This window comes from Cupressus sempervirens, chromosome 7 (genome assembly GCF_028749045.1).
Source record: "Cupressus sempervirens isolate cs-2001-9-10 chromosome 7, ASM2874904v1, whole genome shotgun sequence".
Taxonomy (NCBI): Eukaryota; Viridiplantae; Streptophyta; class Pinopsida; order Cupressales; family Cupressaceae; genus Cupressus; species Cupressus sempervirens.
Window position 1 is genome coordinate 649,929,039 of NC_143124.1, and position 18,732 is coordinate 649,947,770.

Here is an 18,732-nt window from a genome sequence, read left to right on the forward strand (position 1 = left end):
TTAGAATTATAAAAGAGCTTTATGCTGTAATGATATAGAGAATCTCTGCAATTTCACGTGGATTTATTGTTTTGAAATAGTTCATTATGTTCTTTGTCGCATCATTGATTTGCTCAGATTTTAAATTATCAATTGAGGTGAAAAATCTCAGCATGCATTTAAAATCTGGAGTCATTTTCTATTGTCTTTGAATGAGAGATTTTCTCCAGGGTGGATAGTATTTTGTTGGAATCTGTATTATTTCACAGATTTATCACGGTGATGGGCAACTGTTAGATACCTTTCTGCTTTCGGGTTAAAATTATACCCCATTTCGTACTTTTTGAAAATCGGAAAAAATTTCAGAAGTGAGTTGTACCTTTCAAGTTCAAAATTTATAGAGGAAGTGTTAGTGGAGCGCTCACTGTCGCTTAGCAATTGGCTTCAAAGGGCAATAGAGTCCCAATAAACAATATAAAAGAAAAGCCCAATTTCCTCCTAACAGATATGATAACACACACTACATAGTACTTTTAACATATATGTGAGAAGTGTATGTCATTTGCAAAACAAACAATTTTGGTGGTTGTGGGGGATTTACTAGGGAAGCCAAGTTGAGATACTAAAAGACTAAAAGTTGAGGCTTCAATCGTGATTCCTAATAAAGCATTCCACATCGTTCATGCTGAAAAGATGTGTTTACTAGATTACAATGGCATTTTGTCTGGCTTTGGAAACTTTGACTGGTATTGATATTAGGAAAATAAAGATAGTGAAGAATGCAGATTTATTGGACAAATTGTTGACAGATTTGTTGGCTACAATTGTTTTCTAAACCCCCAAATTAGTTATTTTTGTATCATCTATAATTTAAGTTCTTGGTAATCTCCAACTTTCTCAAGCAATTACAAAATCACTCTTAAAAAAAGAAGAGGAAATTTGGTTTATGTATGTACAGAAATGAGTATTTCATGTGGTTTCCGAATGTGAGAAGTATATGTTTGTCATCATTTGTAGCTTTGTTTAGTTATGCCTTATAGTGTATGATTTATTGGTATACATTTGTGTTAGCGCATTATAAACAATGGTGGAATAATGCTTCTGTATTTATAAAATCCTGAATTAGTCCTGAACTGTGAATGTTCTTTTCTTGGGTAGATTTTTACTTTATCAGGAGACTTTGTATTTTCTGTTCTTGAACCTTGCAATGCAGTATATTTTATTTTTTCATGGAATTAATGCAATATTGTCTTTAAACTATGACAAGTCCAGTTAATCAAAATCTAATAGTCTTTCAAAAATGTGTAGATTCTAAGGGTCCAGGCCCTCTTCAGCAGAATAATAAAGGAACTTCAGTTGAGAGCAATGTAAATGAAGATGCTAGTGCTGCAAAATCCCAGGAGAAGCTTTCAAAAGCTGAAAGAAGAAAGGAGCTGAAGAATGCCAAAAAGCAGGCCAAGAAATTGGCAAAGGAAGAAAGTCAGCTTGCAGCAATAAGAAAAGCACCAAAATCCGTTTTGCTGGTATTTGATTTTTTTGATTCTGAAATAATCTAAATTTTTGTCCTAGGTAAATAAGAAAATGTCAACAGCGGCCTGGCAATAGAAGGAAAGAATTATTCTGATGCTCAGGGTTTGTGTTTGCCATTGCACCACAAACAAATAATTTATTGAAGCATCGAAATTTAATTCTATCCAGCCAAAGCTAAAACGTCAAAATAAAACTGATTCATTGATTTAAAACCATTTTATTTTTTGAGTGCCATAGTTTGCACTTGCAACTAGATAAGATGCACTCCTATATTATATCTAGATTCAAGTGCTGTGTAGGGCAAGTTGCAGTAGAAAAGTCAAAGAGTGCTTGTGCTTTAGCAGAAATTATAATAGTAATCATTTCTGAAATTGAAATGTGCATATCCACTGGTCCACTCAATACGGTTGATATAGGAGGTTGGATTCCATGAGTATTCCTAGGATGAACTGGGCATGGTGAGTTTAGTCATCTTTCGCTGGAGGTCATAAAGTCTGCCTGCCCTGCATTCTCCTTTCTTAATCAGACATAAAAAATTTGGGGGCTTTCCATCATTTAATGTTTCCAATCTAAAGACAAATAAGTAAATAATGCTCATTTTTTTATTAGGGTTTTCTCCAATAATTGTGCATATCTATGTATATATCAATGGTAAGAGTATTTGTGATTTTTTTATATATTTTTATGAGGGTTAATAGGGGCCCCAGCCTTGAAAACCAAATTAAAAGTCTCGAGCATACAAATTAATCCAAGTGTTAATCCCTATTTTTGATTATTTATAAAATACTCTCTGTAGCCATTGTGACTTCATGTGAAGAAGAGTTGATTGGTTAAATTAGTTAATCGTTGTGGTTTCATGCTAAATGGAAGTGTTGGTTATTCGCTTCATGTGAACTTGGAATATTGGTTTTGTTATGATGTTATATGGAGGGAAATGGTTTAGCAAAATGATTATTTACTCTCGATTTAAAAGATTTGAAAATATGTTATTACCAAGAGTCAATTTCTTGTTGTAGGAACACGACAAAGGGGAGAAGCATTGCCAGAGAGGGAAAGGGCATGAGGGCACCACCTACCATTGAGCTAACATGTATGGGTCCTAAACCACCTTGGTCAAGGGAAAATTGGACTAGGCAAGCAAGGGTATACCAAGTGATCAGCATGAGCTAATTAGGTCAATGCACTTTCTAAGATAATAAAATAATCAAACTAGAAAAAATTGTTACCTTTATGTATTGGGATGATATCAGAGCTTCTTGTTATAGCAAACATGTCCTAATATAATGATACCATGGTACCTACATGTACTTGTATATGTATATACATATTTACTTGCATATGCATAAATTCAAATATAATGTACATGAACATATACACTTATTTAAAATACGATGTATACACAAGATACATATATTTAGAATATTACATATATATGTGTATGTGTGCATGATATACGAGTATAGGTAGATACAAGATGGTGTCTTTATATTAACACATTGAGAGAAAATTAATTATTCCCCTATTGGTAATTTTTAAAAATAATTATTTTGAGTCGTTGACCCTTAGAATTTTCCAGTAGCCTATTTTGATATTATTTGAATCAACCAATTGTATTATTGGTTCCTTTTAATTTTATGACTTTTGAACATAATTCTTATTTTTCTGCCACTTTGCGTCTATCTTGCACGTAACTCCTGTATCGAGCATGTATATTGAAATTGGCAAGCTTTCTCTTTATTTTCAATTACCTTCATAGTAGTGAGCACTCTCTCATTTTTCTGCAATTGCTTTGCCATTTACAATCTGCTTCCTAGTGTCGTTGTTGCATATCTGAGTCTGCATTCATAATAGCCATTGTTCTTATCTACGATTTGCACTTCTAGTGCCGTTCATGCATATTTGAGTTTGCGTTTATATTAGCTATTGTTTCTCATCTGCTATTTGCACTCATATTGCCGTGGATTCCTCTACGATTTGCATCCATGTTGAGCTTGTTTCCATACTTGCAATTTGCCTTCCGGTGCATGTTACAACCAACGGCCACTGGAGGCCTGATAATGTACAGCCAAGGGTTCATGCCGAGCATTCCAAATTTCACCAGTAGTTGAGGGTGATATCTTTGCTTTACAAAGCCAAGTCGTGCATTCTTTCTGTACTTCTTCTTTCTCTTTTATTATATATTTAGGGATATGAAATTCTAGCTCAAAATCTGAAGGAAATCTTCTTAATTAAAATAAAGCCAGATGGACTACGGTTCAAATTTGGATGTTATAATTGTATAGATGATGTTTAATCAATCTAATTTTATCATTTTTGAGCTGTAAATAATTTCCTTTTCAGAATATAAAATCAAAGAGGAACATTTTAGTTCTGTGCATTTCTTATACAGAGACATAATCCATGTCTCTGAGGTAAGAAGAGGCACCATCAAAGATTTATTAATAATAATGAAATGCAAATGAACCTTTTGTTATAAGCCTAGGTTTGGCAGAGAAATCATGTCTGTAGTAAACAGAGTTTGATCAGGAATCATGGACAGCCACACCGAGATTCATCAAGAATGACCTACAAGGTTGAGATGAAGGGTGTGGGCTGATAACCATTCGTTGTGTGAATTAACTTGTATGTCAAAGATGAATAAACTATACTTAACAAATCAATAAATGAATATAAGCAAATGAATTAGACCGAGTCAGCTCATGGTGATCAAGGGTATAACTTTTGTTGTCAAGTCGAGCGGTGGGTGATTGGGCACAGAGTGTCCATATAAATCCCTGGCTAGGGTAGGTTTAGTGGCTCATGATGCTGCTATAATCATTAGAGATTAGGATAGCTTGTAGTTGGAAGCATAGGTCGATGAAAGGTGTTCACAGCCTAGTCGACTGTGAGTTGACACTCTTACACCGGGATGTTCAAGAGGCAGGACAGGAGGTGTCCCGTGCCTAATCTTGTGCAGGGATGGCCTTTATAAGTTGAGATTGTGTGGGGATACTTAGGGTGTGCAGTTGGGAGGTTAAGCCTCTGACGATGCTTCTTCTCTCCACCAAATCCCAGAACTTGCACAAGACAGAGTTATGTTATGCATTCAAGTTATCATGTTTGATCAGATATATCTTTACTTTTTGTACTTGCAACTTCAATTGATGAAATGTTAGATAGTTGATAACGTTATAATCATTCAAGCAATTAATTAGTTATTCTTCTTTCAATTATCTAGGATTCAGTTAATCTATTAAAATCGTTAATCTCTTTCATCTAAATATGCAAAGTAGTTATAATAACTATCTTTCATGTGATTATGGAAAGTAACATATCTTTCATTTATATTTGATTGTTAAATTTCGGTTCGGAAAATTAGCTTGTTAAATATGGTATAAGAGATCTAGGTTTGACACTAAACCTTGGGGCTCATCTTTGCCTTTTTAAGAAAACTGAAAATGTGACATTAAAATGGGATAGGATGAAAAACCGAACTAGCCCTTGAAAGAAATCCCGTTATCTTGTATTCTTCTTTTTGATTAAGAACATGCCAAAATTTGATTACTCCTATTGTTCCATACCTAAAGATGATGAAACTCTAACCCATGATTTGCTCCTGATGAAGGAGAGGGTCAAGACAACTCTACCAAGAAGGCAATTATGTGAAACCAACTTATCCAGATGTGGAATGCCAAACAAATAAATTAGCTTATAATCTATCATGTACCTTGTAAAAGGCAGGATAAGCCCAAGGAAGGAAATAGACAGGATACCCAGGGTGTCTGATTTCCTTAAGAATTTATGTTATATTATCTTTTATACCCTCAGAAGAGGTGGAATTTTGTAAATAGGTATGGTTGAAGTTGCAACAGGCAAACAATCTCTACTTTTTGAAAAATAATGAGAACAAATGGCATTTTATACTTAATTCATTTTGAGCAAACAATTGTATCTTCTCTTTTACAGATGATAAACATATGTATGTAACATAATATTGATAAAGGAACTGACTGTATATTTCAGGAAACAAAAGAGATACTGTAGCAAACAGTGGAAACAATGATCAGATAGAGAGTGAGGTGACCAGTGGGTCCAATGCTTAGAGTTCCAGGGACCTGTTGGTCCAAGTCTTACAAGACACTCAAATGAAAATGGAAAACATGGAGAAAGGGATAAATGATTTAGCAGCTTGACTTGGGCGAGGATAGGAGGATACTTACTCCTCACCCATTCTAGAATTGAGCCTGAAGTATCTGCTCACAGTGCACAAGAAACCGGACCTCTTTTGACAACATCTGAAATGCAAATGAAATAGGAGATAGTCAATGATCTGTCTGTTACAAGGAGGCCAAACTACTAGAAATACTAGTGAAGAAAGAATGCCAACAACCTAATACATCTCACAATAGAGACATCTCAAGCATTGGTGGCAAGTGCCCTCCAATCAGACATAATATACTCCAATGTCCATTGGGAGCCATCATTGCTAATTTCTTGATCGTCCAACTGAAGTTTTTCAGCTTCCAATTTTTGGGCCCTCGTTTTGTTTTGAGTGTTAGCAGGCAACACACACTCCAAGGAAATGATGTCATCCAAATGCTACAACAGCTTCTCTGAAAGGAGAAGCTGAAGTAATCAGTGCTTCTTGTGCTGCCAGTTATTCAAAGAAGCAGAAAACTGCTTGTCTCTTTCAGTGGAGTATTCCTTTCCATCTGATCCACAGGAATCTCAGAAATCAATTGGAAACCATCTCTTGTGACAATATACAAAGCAACCATGGTTCCTCTAAACACTATGCTCTGTTTTGGAATCCATTTCTGCAACTTGACCAAACCCCTTTGAAATATCTGCTGGGGCGAAGAACAGACAAAACTCTTATGTCATCTGATTGTGCTCAAATAATTTTATACGCAAACCTTCATTATCCACATATTGTTACCAAGTGGTAGAAGAGGAATGAATATAAGAGAATGAGGAACTACTTAGGAAATGAATAGATACATACTCGTGCATATGCACAACCCTAGTCAAAGCTGTTGACTGAATTTCTCTAGGTATGAATCAAATTTTGCAAAGACAACAATCTTCTTTGTCAACAGCTGAACCTTTTATTCAAAGCTACAGACCAGTGGAAGATTTTTAGAAGCAGATAAGAAAGGGAACCTTCGAGAAAGCAAAATACTTAGGATCAGGTAGGCTGCTGCAACTGACTTTTGGCCAAATCAGAAACTCTGACAAACAATAGTGCAAACTTACAAAGCTCCACACAAAAGCCTGCTGTTCAGGAAATTGGAAAGCAAGGAGAAAGAAATAGTAAGAAAGGAAGGAGAAAGGCAATATCGGGTCTGAAAGGCGACATGTTGGGAAGGAAAAGATGATCAAGGTGACAAGGGTTGGTGGAAAGAAGGGAAGCCTCGGTTGCCTGTATGTGCAAGAGGAAGCTAGTAGGGAGTGGTTCCTCAAAACATCGTACTGAACGAGCTTTCAAGTACCACCGACCTCATACGATTATGTGGAAAAATGACTTGGAGGCTAGAGTCTTGGAGACTTGGTGTGCAAGACATCTGTCCTGTACGAGAAATCAATCTTGTTCGAGAATTTGTCATGTACGAGAAAATCTGTCCTAAATGAGAAATCCATTCCGTACGAGAATTTATCCTATATGAGAATCCCGACGTATGAGAATTCTGTTGTAGGAGAATTCCTATGTGCAAGAATTTTGACTTCTGAGAATTTTGAAGCATGAGAATTCCGTGTACAAGAGTTTTGTTAGGCGAGAAGTCCTCCGTACGAGAGTTCTGTCGTACAAGAATCCAGTCGTATGGGAAATCTGAAGTACGAGTACACCAACACACTAGGAGGCGTTTGATGAATGCTAGTAACCTAGAAGACAAATAGTGGAAGAGATAAAATGGCTACAGGAAAGCAAAAATTGCCAAAATTTATGGGGGAAGGAACCGAGGATCTGACACAACATTGTAAAATTTGTATTATTATCTGGTAGGCGAATGGGGAGAATGACATTGATAAATGGTTAAAGGCATTTCCTGCCACTCTAAGGGGTATGGCTATTGATTGGTACGCAGACTTGGAGGTCGGCAAGAAGGCGACATGGAAGGATCTATGCACAACCTTTGAGGAAGTATTCAAACTCCTAAGGGATGATGATGAGATCGTAATAGAGATATACAACACGAGACAAGGGAAAAATGATTTGGTGAGAGCATATAGCAGGAGGCTAAGAGAGTTGGTAGGGAAACTAGATTACAAACCTGCAAATGAGCTAAAGAAGAGATGGTTTATTGAAGGGCTAACTCCCTCTCTAAGGAGGAAAATGATAATTGTTCCACCATCATCATTTGCTGAGGCATGTACTCGTGCAATGGATATAGAGAGTGTAAGTAAAATTGCTAAAGGAAGAAGAGATGGAAGTGGAAGCGAGAGTTCAGAAGGAAGTGGGGATGAGTCTAAAACTATCCCAGCTTTGTAGAAGGACATGATGAGGATGATCTGGGAACTAACTGCAAGCAAGGAGGAGAAAAGAGAAGGAAAAGAACTATGGTGCCCACAATATGAGAAGGAAGGACACACGAAATAATTGTCCCTGAAAGGCATTCTATAACATATGTCAAGTATTTGGGCTCTCTGTTAAGGACTGTCCCTATAATTTGAAGGCCCATAATGCTCAAGTATTGTTTACTCTGGGAGAACCATCTGCACCTCCTTCCACTTCTCTACGTAACACAATGTGATATCCCCAATCTTAGAGGTCGAATTAATTAAATAACACGATAATAAATATAATATATAAATGATTAATAAATAATAATAATAAGATATAATATAATATAGTAATATATTGTTAATGTAACAACAATAGTTATATCTTTATAACTAAATAAAAATAAAAATATTTTTTGTGTGACCAATTATTAATAATAAATTGCTAAAACATAATTAGCATACAACCATGATAATGTTTAAAATAATACAATATTATATATTGATAAATAATAAAATATACTTTAAATAATATAGATAAATAAACAATTATGATAATACTATAATCAATATTATTTCACAATTCATGATTCGAATACAAAGATAATTTCATTTTAATATAATATAATATTATTATAGTATGGCATAATGATTCATATAAACAAATCAATATATTACAAAGAGGTGCATCGATTCCTTTTGGATGCATCGTATTCATCGGTAGGTATAAGCAATCAGGAATTATATTGGGAAGTGAGGAGAGGAATTTACAGCAGAACCAACATGTGGATAAACACACATCTAAGGAGGAGAATCCGGCAACAATATTTCAGTTTGAATATTACATGCCCTTGTCCAGATTCAACGTCATCAACCACTATACAGAAGTTGGAAAGGGATAGCTGTAAACGTGACAGACACATCTGGAATCAGCGAACAAGGTGGATGCAAGAAAGACATCATAGGAAAGGAAATATAAGACCAACGTGTATAGCAAAGAATCCACAGGCTATGTACGTGGTATTAAACGGATCATCACATTTATATTGCTGCCACGGGTGGATATCAACGATAGTAGCCTTCATGTTAGTTGATCATATAAGGAAGGGAGAAGACTCATATACCGAATAGTGAAGTTTCAGATAGCAAGTAAAAGAGATGAGTCGTCTCCAAATGATAAAGATCATAGAGTAGTGAGAAGAGACACTCATATTTAAATAAAGAATATCCCTGCAGATTGTGACAATAGAAATAATAACTTAATTTCTCTTAGTTCAGGCTCATCAAGCATTTAAATATAAAAGGTTTCCCCAAGGTCGAGAATAGAGGTTTCAATATTCATTAATCCAATTAGAGGCTGAGCCATTACATAGACCTCAGTATATTATACTCTATCAGATACAAATTTATCTTCACGTCATATTCCATATCAGAAAAGTAGATATACAGATCGTTCTTGCAGAAATCAAATTAGTATAACAATGACCTTATTCCTAGTACCTTGATAATATCCATTTACCTGGTCACTATCACATTCATAACATATGATTTGAGAGATAAATAAACAAAATCATATAATTTGGGATTTGTCGGCAATCGTCCTCCTACTATTCATTATAGCCAAGCAAGGGGACATTATAGTGGTATCAGAGCATCGATCTTGCCATCCTATGAGTGAAGGCTTATGGAAACTTACGAGAGAAGTACAAATAAAACTACAATGAACGACTTAGCAAATGAAGTGAGAACATATATGGAGCAAACCAACCAGACCAACCAAACTATATTGAATCAAATGGAGAAATCAAATCAAGCCGTCCTGCAAACATTATAGAACATGGGAAACTCCATTAATAACCTAAGGAATAACTCTTCCCACGGGAAAGGTATGAGTTCAAATGAACCAGATGTTAACGAATCATCATCATCTAGAATTCCAAGACCTCCCTTCTTACCTAGAGAAGAAACTCAAAGGGAAGAGGAGGGAATAAACCAACCTATCAATAGCACAGTGGAGAATGCAAGAGCCTATGCAAACCTGGAACCCGAAATTAGGGAACTCATAACTTTTGCAGAGTTTTGTGAGGGTCAAAAATATGAAGTTCCTAAAAGAACAAGAAGATATGTTAATAAAGATCTAAAACACAAGGTAAACAAAGTGATATTGCCCAACTTTGATGGGTCAAGAAAAATGACAGCCCATGCTTGGCTTCAAAAATTAAACACATATTTTACTGTTAGCCCAATGACGGAGGAAGACGCGCTCCAATTTGCTATACTTCACTTAGAAGGTACGACACATGAATGGTGGCACAATGGGCTTCTCTCCTTAGGACATCAAAACATAAACTCATATAAGGAATTCTCCCAAAAACTGATCAAACGATTCAACCAAGTTGAACTTGAATGGTACTTCAAAGAACTGACCCATTTAAAGTAGTACAGAACGGTGGAAGAATTCTCGAATGAATTCCAAAAACTTGCAGTCATGGTCCTTGATTTATCTCAAAAGAGGCTTACATACTTATTTGTTGAAGGCCTAAAGGATTCTATAAAAAATATAGTTAACCCATTAGAACCTCAAATGGTGGAAGAAGCCATTCAGAAGGCTAGAAAAGTGGAATCTAATTCATCAAACGAAAGATCTAAGAATTTCTCGACTAAGACGGAGCATAAAAATGAAGACTTGCGCAAAGACCAAAAAGAGAAAGAATGCTATTTTTACAAAGAGAAATGGAGTAGAGGACACCAATGCCTGAGTAAGGAAGCCCAAAAGCAAAAAGAGGATAAATTGAAGAAAGGCATATGTTTTAGATGCAGAGGCCCTTGGGAACTTGGACATAAGTGTGCCAAGAAAAGTCAACTCCATCAAATAGAAGCAACACACAAAATAAATAATGAAGAGGCTTCAAAACAAGAGTGTGAACAGTGATCAAAAGAGGATATGGGAATAGAGAATCATTGAAGCTTCGAGGAAGTTCAACCTTGGTCATACTTTGAATTGGAAATGTAAAATTTAAACAATACATATATGTGCATATTTTTATGATTATTAATAAAACTTTAATATTAAATTTAAATAAAAGGAAAGAGTGCCAATTAAGGGAGAACTGCTAATGACACCCTATTGTTAACACCTTCCAAAGAGGGCAATTAAGGGAGAATAGCTAGGGCACCCTATTGCAGTAGTATGTAGGAAGAACTGTGGTAAGGACACCCTATTGCTCTATAAGGGAGAACCGCTAGAGGACCCTATTTGTAGAATTAATTAAGGGAGAATAGCTAGGGCACCCTATTGCAGTGGTATGTAGGGAGAACCGTGATCAAGACACCCTATTGCTCTATAATAAAGGGAAAACTACTAGAGCACCCTATTGTAGAATTAGTTGAGGGAGAATCCCTGAGGGCACCCTATCATAGTGATAGAAAAGGGAGAATTGCTCGTAGGGCACCCTACTACACTGTGGTTATGGGAGAACTGCTAAGGCGCCCCACTACAGAGAAATTATTATGGAAATCTTGGGATGAGATAAAGTTTCACCTAAGTATTATAAAGAGGGTTAATCCTAAAGGGATACCCATTGAGGCCTAAGTAAAAGATATAGTCTTCCTTAAGAAAGAAAGAAGGAAAGAAAGAAATGCACACTAAAAGAGGATTGATACAAGGAAACACATAACAAGGAGTGTGGGAATACTAAGATAAGTTGTTTCTTTATTCTTGATATTTTCAATGAAATATTACGATTTTTCAATTTATATTGTTGTTCTACCTTCAAGATGGAATTTTTTGTTTCGGGCCATGGAATTGAATATCAAAACGATGTATTGAGAGTTGAATTACTTGAGGACAAGCAATTTTGGGTGGGATGGACTGTGATATCCCCCATCTCAGAGGTCGAATTAATTAAATAACACTGTTAGTGTAGTTTTTTATTTTTCCTATTTTGCTAGGTTTTTCCTACACTTTTAATAATCTCGCTTAGGTTAATAAAGCATGTCTTATTAGGTGAATGGTTGTGAGGTGTCACCTTCCTACATGTGAGCATCCATTAGCTATCTTGGGAAGATACTTTGCTATCTTTAGTCCAATAGATGGTTGCTCCTCATTGGTTGGTGTTGCCACCTCCTCCCTCTTCCTAGCCTATATAAGCATGCTACCTGGCTTGTATTTGCATCTCTTGTTTTTGCATCCTCTTAATGCTATTTTGCTTCTAGCATTTGCATTACTCTCTTGGAAACTAACTCTATGTTGCTATTTTGATTTTGTATCATTTGCATTCATAGTTTAGATATTTACTCTTTGCACTAGTTTTCTGGGTTATTAATCTTTTCAGATTCTAACAAACACGATAATAAATATAATATATAAATGATTAATAAATAATAATAATAGTATATAATATAATATAGTAATATATTGTTAATGTAACAACAATATTTATATCTTTATAACTAAGTAAAAATAAAATATATTTTTTGTGGGACCAATTATTAATAATAAATTGCTAAGACATAATTAGCATACAACCATGATATTATATTATATTATATATTGATAAATAAAAAAATATACTTTAAATAATATAGATAAATAAACAAATATGATAATACTATAATCAATATTATTTCACAATTAATGATTCGAATACAAAGATAATTTCATTTTAATATAATATAATATTATTATAGTATGGCATAATGATTCATATAAACAAATCAATATATTACAAAGAGGTGCATCGATTCCTTCTAGATGCATCATATTCATTTGCAGGTATAAACAATTAGGAATTATATTGGGAAGTGAGGAGGGGAATGTACAGAAGAACCAACATGTGGATAAACACAAATCTAAGGAGGAGAATCTGGCAACAATATTTCAGTTTGAATATTACATGCCCCTGTCCAGATTCAGAGTCATCAACCACTATACAGAAGTCGGAAAGGGATAGCTTTAAATGTGACAGACACATCTGGAATCAACATGACAGACACATCTGGAATCAGTGAACAAGGTGGATGTAAGAAAGGCATCATAGGAAAAGAAATATAAGACCAATGTTTATAGCAAAGAATCCACAGACTACGTACGTGGTATTAAACAGATCATCACATTTATACTGCTGCCACGGGTGGATATCAACGATAGGAGCCTTCACGTTAGTCAATCATATAAGGAAGGGAGAAGACTCATATACTGAATAGTGAAGTTTCAGATAGCAAGTAAAAGAGATGAGTCGTCTCCAAATGATAAAGATCACAGAGCAGTGAGAAGAGACACTCTAATATTTAAATAAAGAATATCCTTGCAGACTGTGACAATAGAAATAATAACTTAATTTCTCTTAGTTCAAGCTCATCAAACATTTAAATATAAAAGGTTTCCCCAAGGTCGAGAATAGAGGTTTCAATATTCATTAATCCAATTAGAGGCTGAGCCATTACATATGCCTCAGTATATTATACTCTATCAGATACAAATTTATCTTCACGTCATATTCCATATTAGAAAAGTAGATATACAGATCGTTCTTGCAGAAATCAAATAACAGTGACCTTATTCCTAGTACCTTGATAATATCCATTTCCCTGGTCACTATCACATTCATAACATATGATTTGAGAGATAAATAAACAAAATCATATAATTTGGGATTTGTAGGCAATTGTCCTCCTACTATTCATTATAGCCAAGCAAGGGGACATTACACACAAGCACGAAAGCATCACCTGGAGGATGCCAAAACAATAGGAGAGGCAACACAACAACAATAATAATAACACTCCAAAGAGTAGAATACAGTACGACTCCAAGGGGCGGCCTATGATACAATGTAGGAGGTATCATGAATGGGGACACTTCACACACGATTGTCAGAGTGGTGGACAGACTGGAGGGATGCTTTTATAAGTGGTGTGGACTAGGCAACCACAAGGATGCCAACTACCCCAAACAGAAGAGTGTGAACATGCCTGAGGTGGTAGAGCCAAAAGAGGACGTATTGGCTTTCATGCGGATGCAGAGGAGAAAACTCTCATATCCTAACATGAGTATGGAAAAGAAGAGGTCGGAGAAGGCTAGGAAGGTGATCCAAGACGTCATGGAGGAGGAAAAAGTAAGTACTTCTGAATCTCCTTTCACTAAATCAATTTGGGAAAATAATATCATGAAGCAAGTCCTTGAGGCCACTATACCAGTAAAGATTGGAGATCTATTGGAAACCCTACCACATTTGAAGTTGGCAATAACACACGGAACTAGTACTAAGGAGGAACCACTGAAGGAGGAAGCAAAAGAAAGGAAGGATAATAACACTATGCTACAATTAGGAGATTGTTCGGAGGATGGAACAAGTTCTCTCAATAGATTGTTCGATTAGCGAGTGGAGGAGTACAAGGTGTTTGAACCAAATTGTAATATGCTAGAAATTGCCAAGGTGGAGGGAGAGGAAGCTACGTACCCTAAGCAATACAAAGAAGGAATGGTACAAATAGATGATACACCAGCCCACGAGTTTGGGGAAGACGAGAAGATAAAGTACGAAGAGCCAAGGGTGGTAGGACATAACTTGGGAAATCGAAAGGAAACACTAGTAGAGACAACAAGCCATAACAAGGTATGCGAGTCACATAAGAGTAGGGAATTTTCATGCAAGGACATGACAGGGGAAAGAACAGATTAAACAAATTAGGGCCGGACTAAACAAAGTCCAAAACTTATAAGAGGCAACAACACCTTGAATCGGGAACCATCACTCACACAAGCCAAGACACTAAGAATTAGAGCCTTATGGGCATGTATAACTTTGAGGAAAGGAATAGTCCATACGTGTGTGCGAAGGTATAGATTGTTCGTACGAGCACCAAGTAAACATGGGGCCGCATTGTTTGTATGAATCATATGGGAAGGAGACATGAAGGCCGTACAACTGTACAAAGGGGAGGAACAAAGGTCTTACAAGCAGTACGGAAAGGAGTAGAGGTCGTACGAGTTGTATAGAAGGGAAGCACAGAGGCCATGCGTACGTCTGTACTTGTACGACAAAGAGAGGTGGAAGAAGTGGTAGAATACGTACTTCAAGGGGAGTACATGTCATCAAGGAACTGGAGAAATCTCATAGGGACACAAAAATAGAATGTTGGATAAAAAATAAAATCAAAACTGCTGAAATAGTTACACAATATTGCAAAATGGTAAGGACAAGTATTTGGCAACCCAAGCAGAGGGAAGGAGGTTCCATGCACATGCGTGGAGAACAAAGTCAAACAATGGAAGAAGGCCAGAGGAGGATTAGAATTTTTGTATGAAAGATGAGGACACAGTGGAAGGAAGAAAATTCACTGTATGACAGGAAGAAAACAATGTACCAGAGGATGGAGTGACTCCATTGTACAACGTACATATTGCAAAGGACCATGCATCGTACCTTAGAGGAAGTTGGATTGGTTGAGCCAAGGGTAGCTGTAAAGGTTGAGTCATTTGGAAGATGACTTCTTTTCGGGGGAGATAATGTAGGGTGTAATAAAGCATTTATGTAATTAAAGATAGTTAGTAATTGGGTTGGGTTAGTTAGGAAGTGAGGGGGTGTGTCTGTTGGTCTCTCTAACCAATCGAGCACTATTTAAGAACATTAGAACATAAATGATGTACTGTTGGTTCTTGGCAATAAAAAAAGAATACTATTTCCCTTGTGAATATCAGGTACGGTTGTTATTTGTAATAATTGCTTAGACTTTTATTGGTAATATCCAATTCATGTTTGATCTATCCTGTACTGTAACCATTCTATGGTTGGCCTCATAGATTCTGATTGGGTAGGTTTTGTTGATGATAGGAGGTTCACTTGTAGGCATGTTTTCTGTCTTGGTACATTAGCAATCACATGGATTCGTAAGAAGTAGGAAGTTGAATGTTGGGGAACAATCAAAGTAACATGCGAGTTAGTATGGAAATGGAAGATGCTTTCATACATGCAAATGTCTAAATCAAGGCCTTTGTCTTTATATTGTCACAATCAAGGGGTGCTAAAGCTGGCCAAGATTTGAATCTTCCACAAGTGTGTGGATAATGTCAAGCTTTATTGTTATGTCCTCCGACAACTTGTAGAAGATTGGTCATTGACCCAAATACTCTTACCAAGTCTTTGAGTCCTGACAAATTTGTCAAATTTTGTGGTAAGCTTGGTGTAGTTGAAAGATTGATCATTAAGGGGGTTACTAAAATAATACTGTAATATTTAGTTCTAATTGTCACTTAAGTTGTGAGGATAGACTTTAGAAATATTCTTTTTTTCTTATAGTTGTTATCTGCATCTCTGGTTTTCGATCTTATCCTTATTGGATAAGTCATTTGTTAGTCTTTTTTAAGGAGTCTTTTGCTCCTTTGTTTATATCAAATAATTGGTACTCATTCTTTGTGTATTTAGCATTTACCAACCAGGACCTCTACTGAGGTAAAATAAAATGTAAGGCATGCGATGGAATCACATAGTCAGACTCAAACAATTGCTAATGTATTAGAAACATTTAAAATGAACTTGATTAGGCAGCAAAAATTCTTCTTCTCCTTAGACTATTAGGTTCCTACTTCACTTGGCTCAGGCTCAGTTCTTGCTCTTTCATCCTCTCAGCCTAGTTGTGAGCCTCTTATTATTCTAGAAGTTCCATTTGTCTTTGTATAGATTGCCCCCATCTTTTTGGTGTGCTTTTAAACACAAATTGCTATACATTTAATTAAGACACAGGGTTTGTCCTTGTGCATAAGGTTACTATATTCCATCTAATTTATTCCACCCTTGATTGCAAGCGAGTTGCTTACTGGAACAGAGAACAACAGGTGAAGATGACTGCAATAGGTTGAATGAAGCTTGTGATGGAGTGTTCCACATTGAACTTGGAAATACTAATGGATGTAAGCAAATATGGAAGTTGTGAGAACTTTGAAGACTGATAGGATCTAGATCCTTATCTGTATGGACATGCAGTTTATGGAATTCTGAATTATGCCATGTCTTCTTCGTAATCCATATAAAGGATAGATGTTATGTTATTTCAAGTTTTGTCTTAAATTCCTTAAATAAAGATTACTATGGGAACATATTGTTCTGTCTATTTTTGTATTTTTGATTTACCAGTTGAGATGGTGTGGCATCCTAAGCCTATAATGGGAAGTTTGTCATCTGTTTGAGGCTTTAGTTTTATTGGCCGGCTTTGGTGTTAAAAGCATATTGGGTGATGAGAATATTGTAAACGTAAGCAATCAGAGCATATGGCTTTGTGGATTACTGAAGGTAGCTTTTTTTATTGTTATTGATTTGCCACAAATTTCTCTTTCCAGTATACATGCACTATTTCCTAACACTGATTGCATGACAATGAACTGTTTAAACTTTCAAGTTAATCTTTGATGCTCCATCATACAAAAGTGTCCTGAGATTAATGATGAGCAGTTCCAGTAACATTTTCTTTAAGGCAGCAATCTTTGTTGCTGTAATTTCTGACACTTGTTAAGCTCATCAAATTTAACAATTAGCACCTACTTTGTCTGTTGGTTGTAGTTTTTTCTTCTTTCAGACACCATCTTGTGTTCAACGGTCAACCTTAGCACAGTCTCAAATGCTTTTGCATCTGCTGTTGTTTCATCTTTTGATGTGTTGTTATGATGTCAGTCTGTGTTCATACATGGTTTTCACATTTCCTGAACATTGTGTAACTCACAATATTATTGTTTCCAATTTTCGAACTCAGCGAATACTGGAAAAATATTGCCTGATACTGACTTTGTTATCGTCAAACCCTAAGTAATAAATACTAAATGTCTTACATGTGGTACCTATAATTCAGCTGTGTTAATAATATTGGAAACTGGAAAATACTGCCAAAGGTTTTGTTTGATTGAATTCAGGCATCTGAAGGTATTTACTATTGCAGAGGAGACACTGTTTAGGTATGGACTTTGTGTTCACCACAATGTATTTGTAAGGAACTTAATCATATACTAATAGCTTTAGGTAATATGTTTATAAAACTATATAGATAATATGTCCATGTCTATTGTTTTTCATCCTGCAACTGCTTCCTGTTGATTAGACAAGAAGGAACATGTCTGTTTTACTATTTTAATAATTGTTTGAATTTCTTTAAATATAAGTTCTAATATTGAAATTTGATTATAGTCTGTAATAATCTGAGATAAAGACATGCCATGGTTTTAATGTGAGAGGTGTTTGTTAGTCTTGCACCCTGTCCTATCTTAGAAATGTTAGGCTATCCACATTGTTATGATCTTCAAGGTTAAATAGAGTTCTATATTTTCTCAGAATGTGCGCACTCCTCTTTTCATATTGGCTTCCTATTGACTGCTTTGAGTACTAGTATTTTGAAGCTTTAGTTTTCACTGCTGGCCATGAAATGAGATAAAACCCTTGGTATGGGTTTGATTGTTTATAGGCATGTGTCCATGTAGGGTCCAGGCACAATCTGCACATGGGTACATCCTAAACTTGCTTCAAAAAGAAAATGTTCTTCCTCGATACAGTCCAGGTTTGTTTAAAATGAACTTGGTGTATCCAGGTTTGTCGGTTTGAAGCTGCACAGGATCTTCCATGTCCTACCAAAGGTGAACGTGGGTTTTCATGGCCCAAAGATGTTTTTTTTGACAATGATACATAAAAAGAAAAACTATCCCAATTCTAAAAGAAAGTTCTTTAATTAAACTAACAACATAAAGCACAAAAGAAAACA

The 18,732-nt window shown here is 35.8% G+C and overlaps 1 protein-coding gene across 1 annotated transcript in view; it reads left to right on the plus strand.

Moving 5' to 3' along the window:
• LOC149548345 (binding protein) overlaps positions 1-18,732 on the plus strand; it is a 144,481-nt gene that overhangs the window by 45,083 nt on the left and 80,666 nt on the right. The window contains exon 3 of the mRNA XM_089792421.1: positions 1,288-1,502. Within this exon, the coding sequence (XP_089648547.1) occupies positions 1,288-1,502 (215 nt within the window). The remainder of the gene's footprint in view (positions 1-1,287; positions 1,503-18,732) is intronic.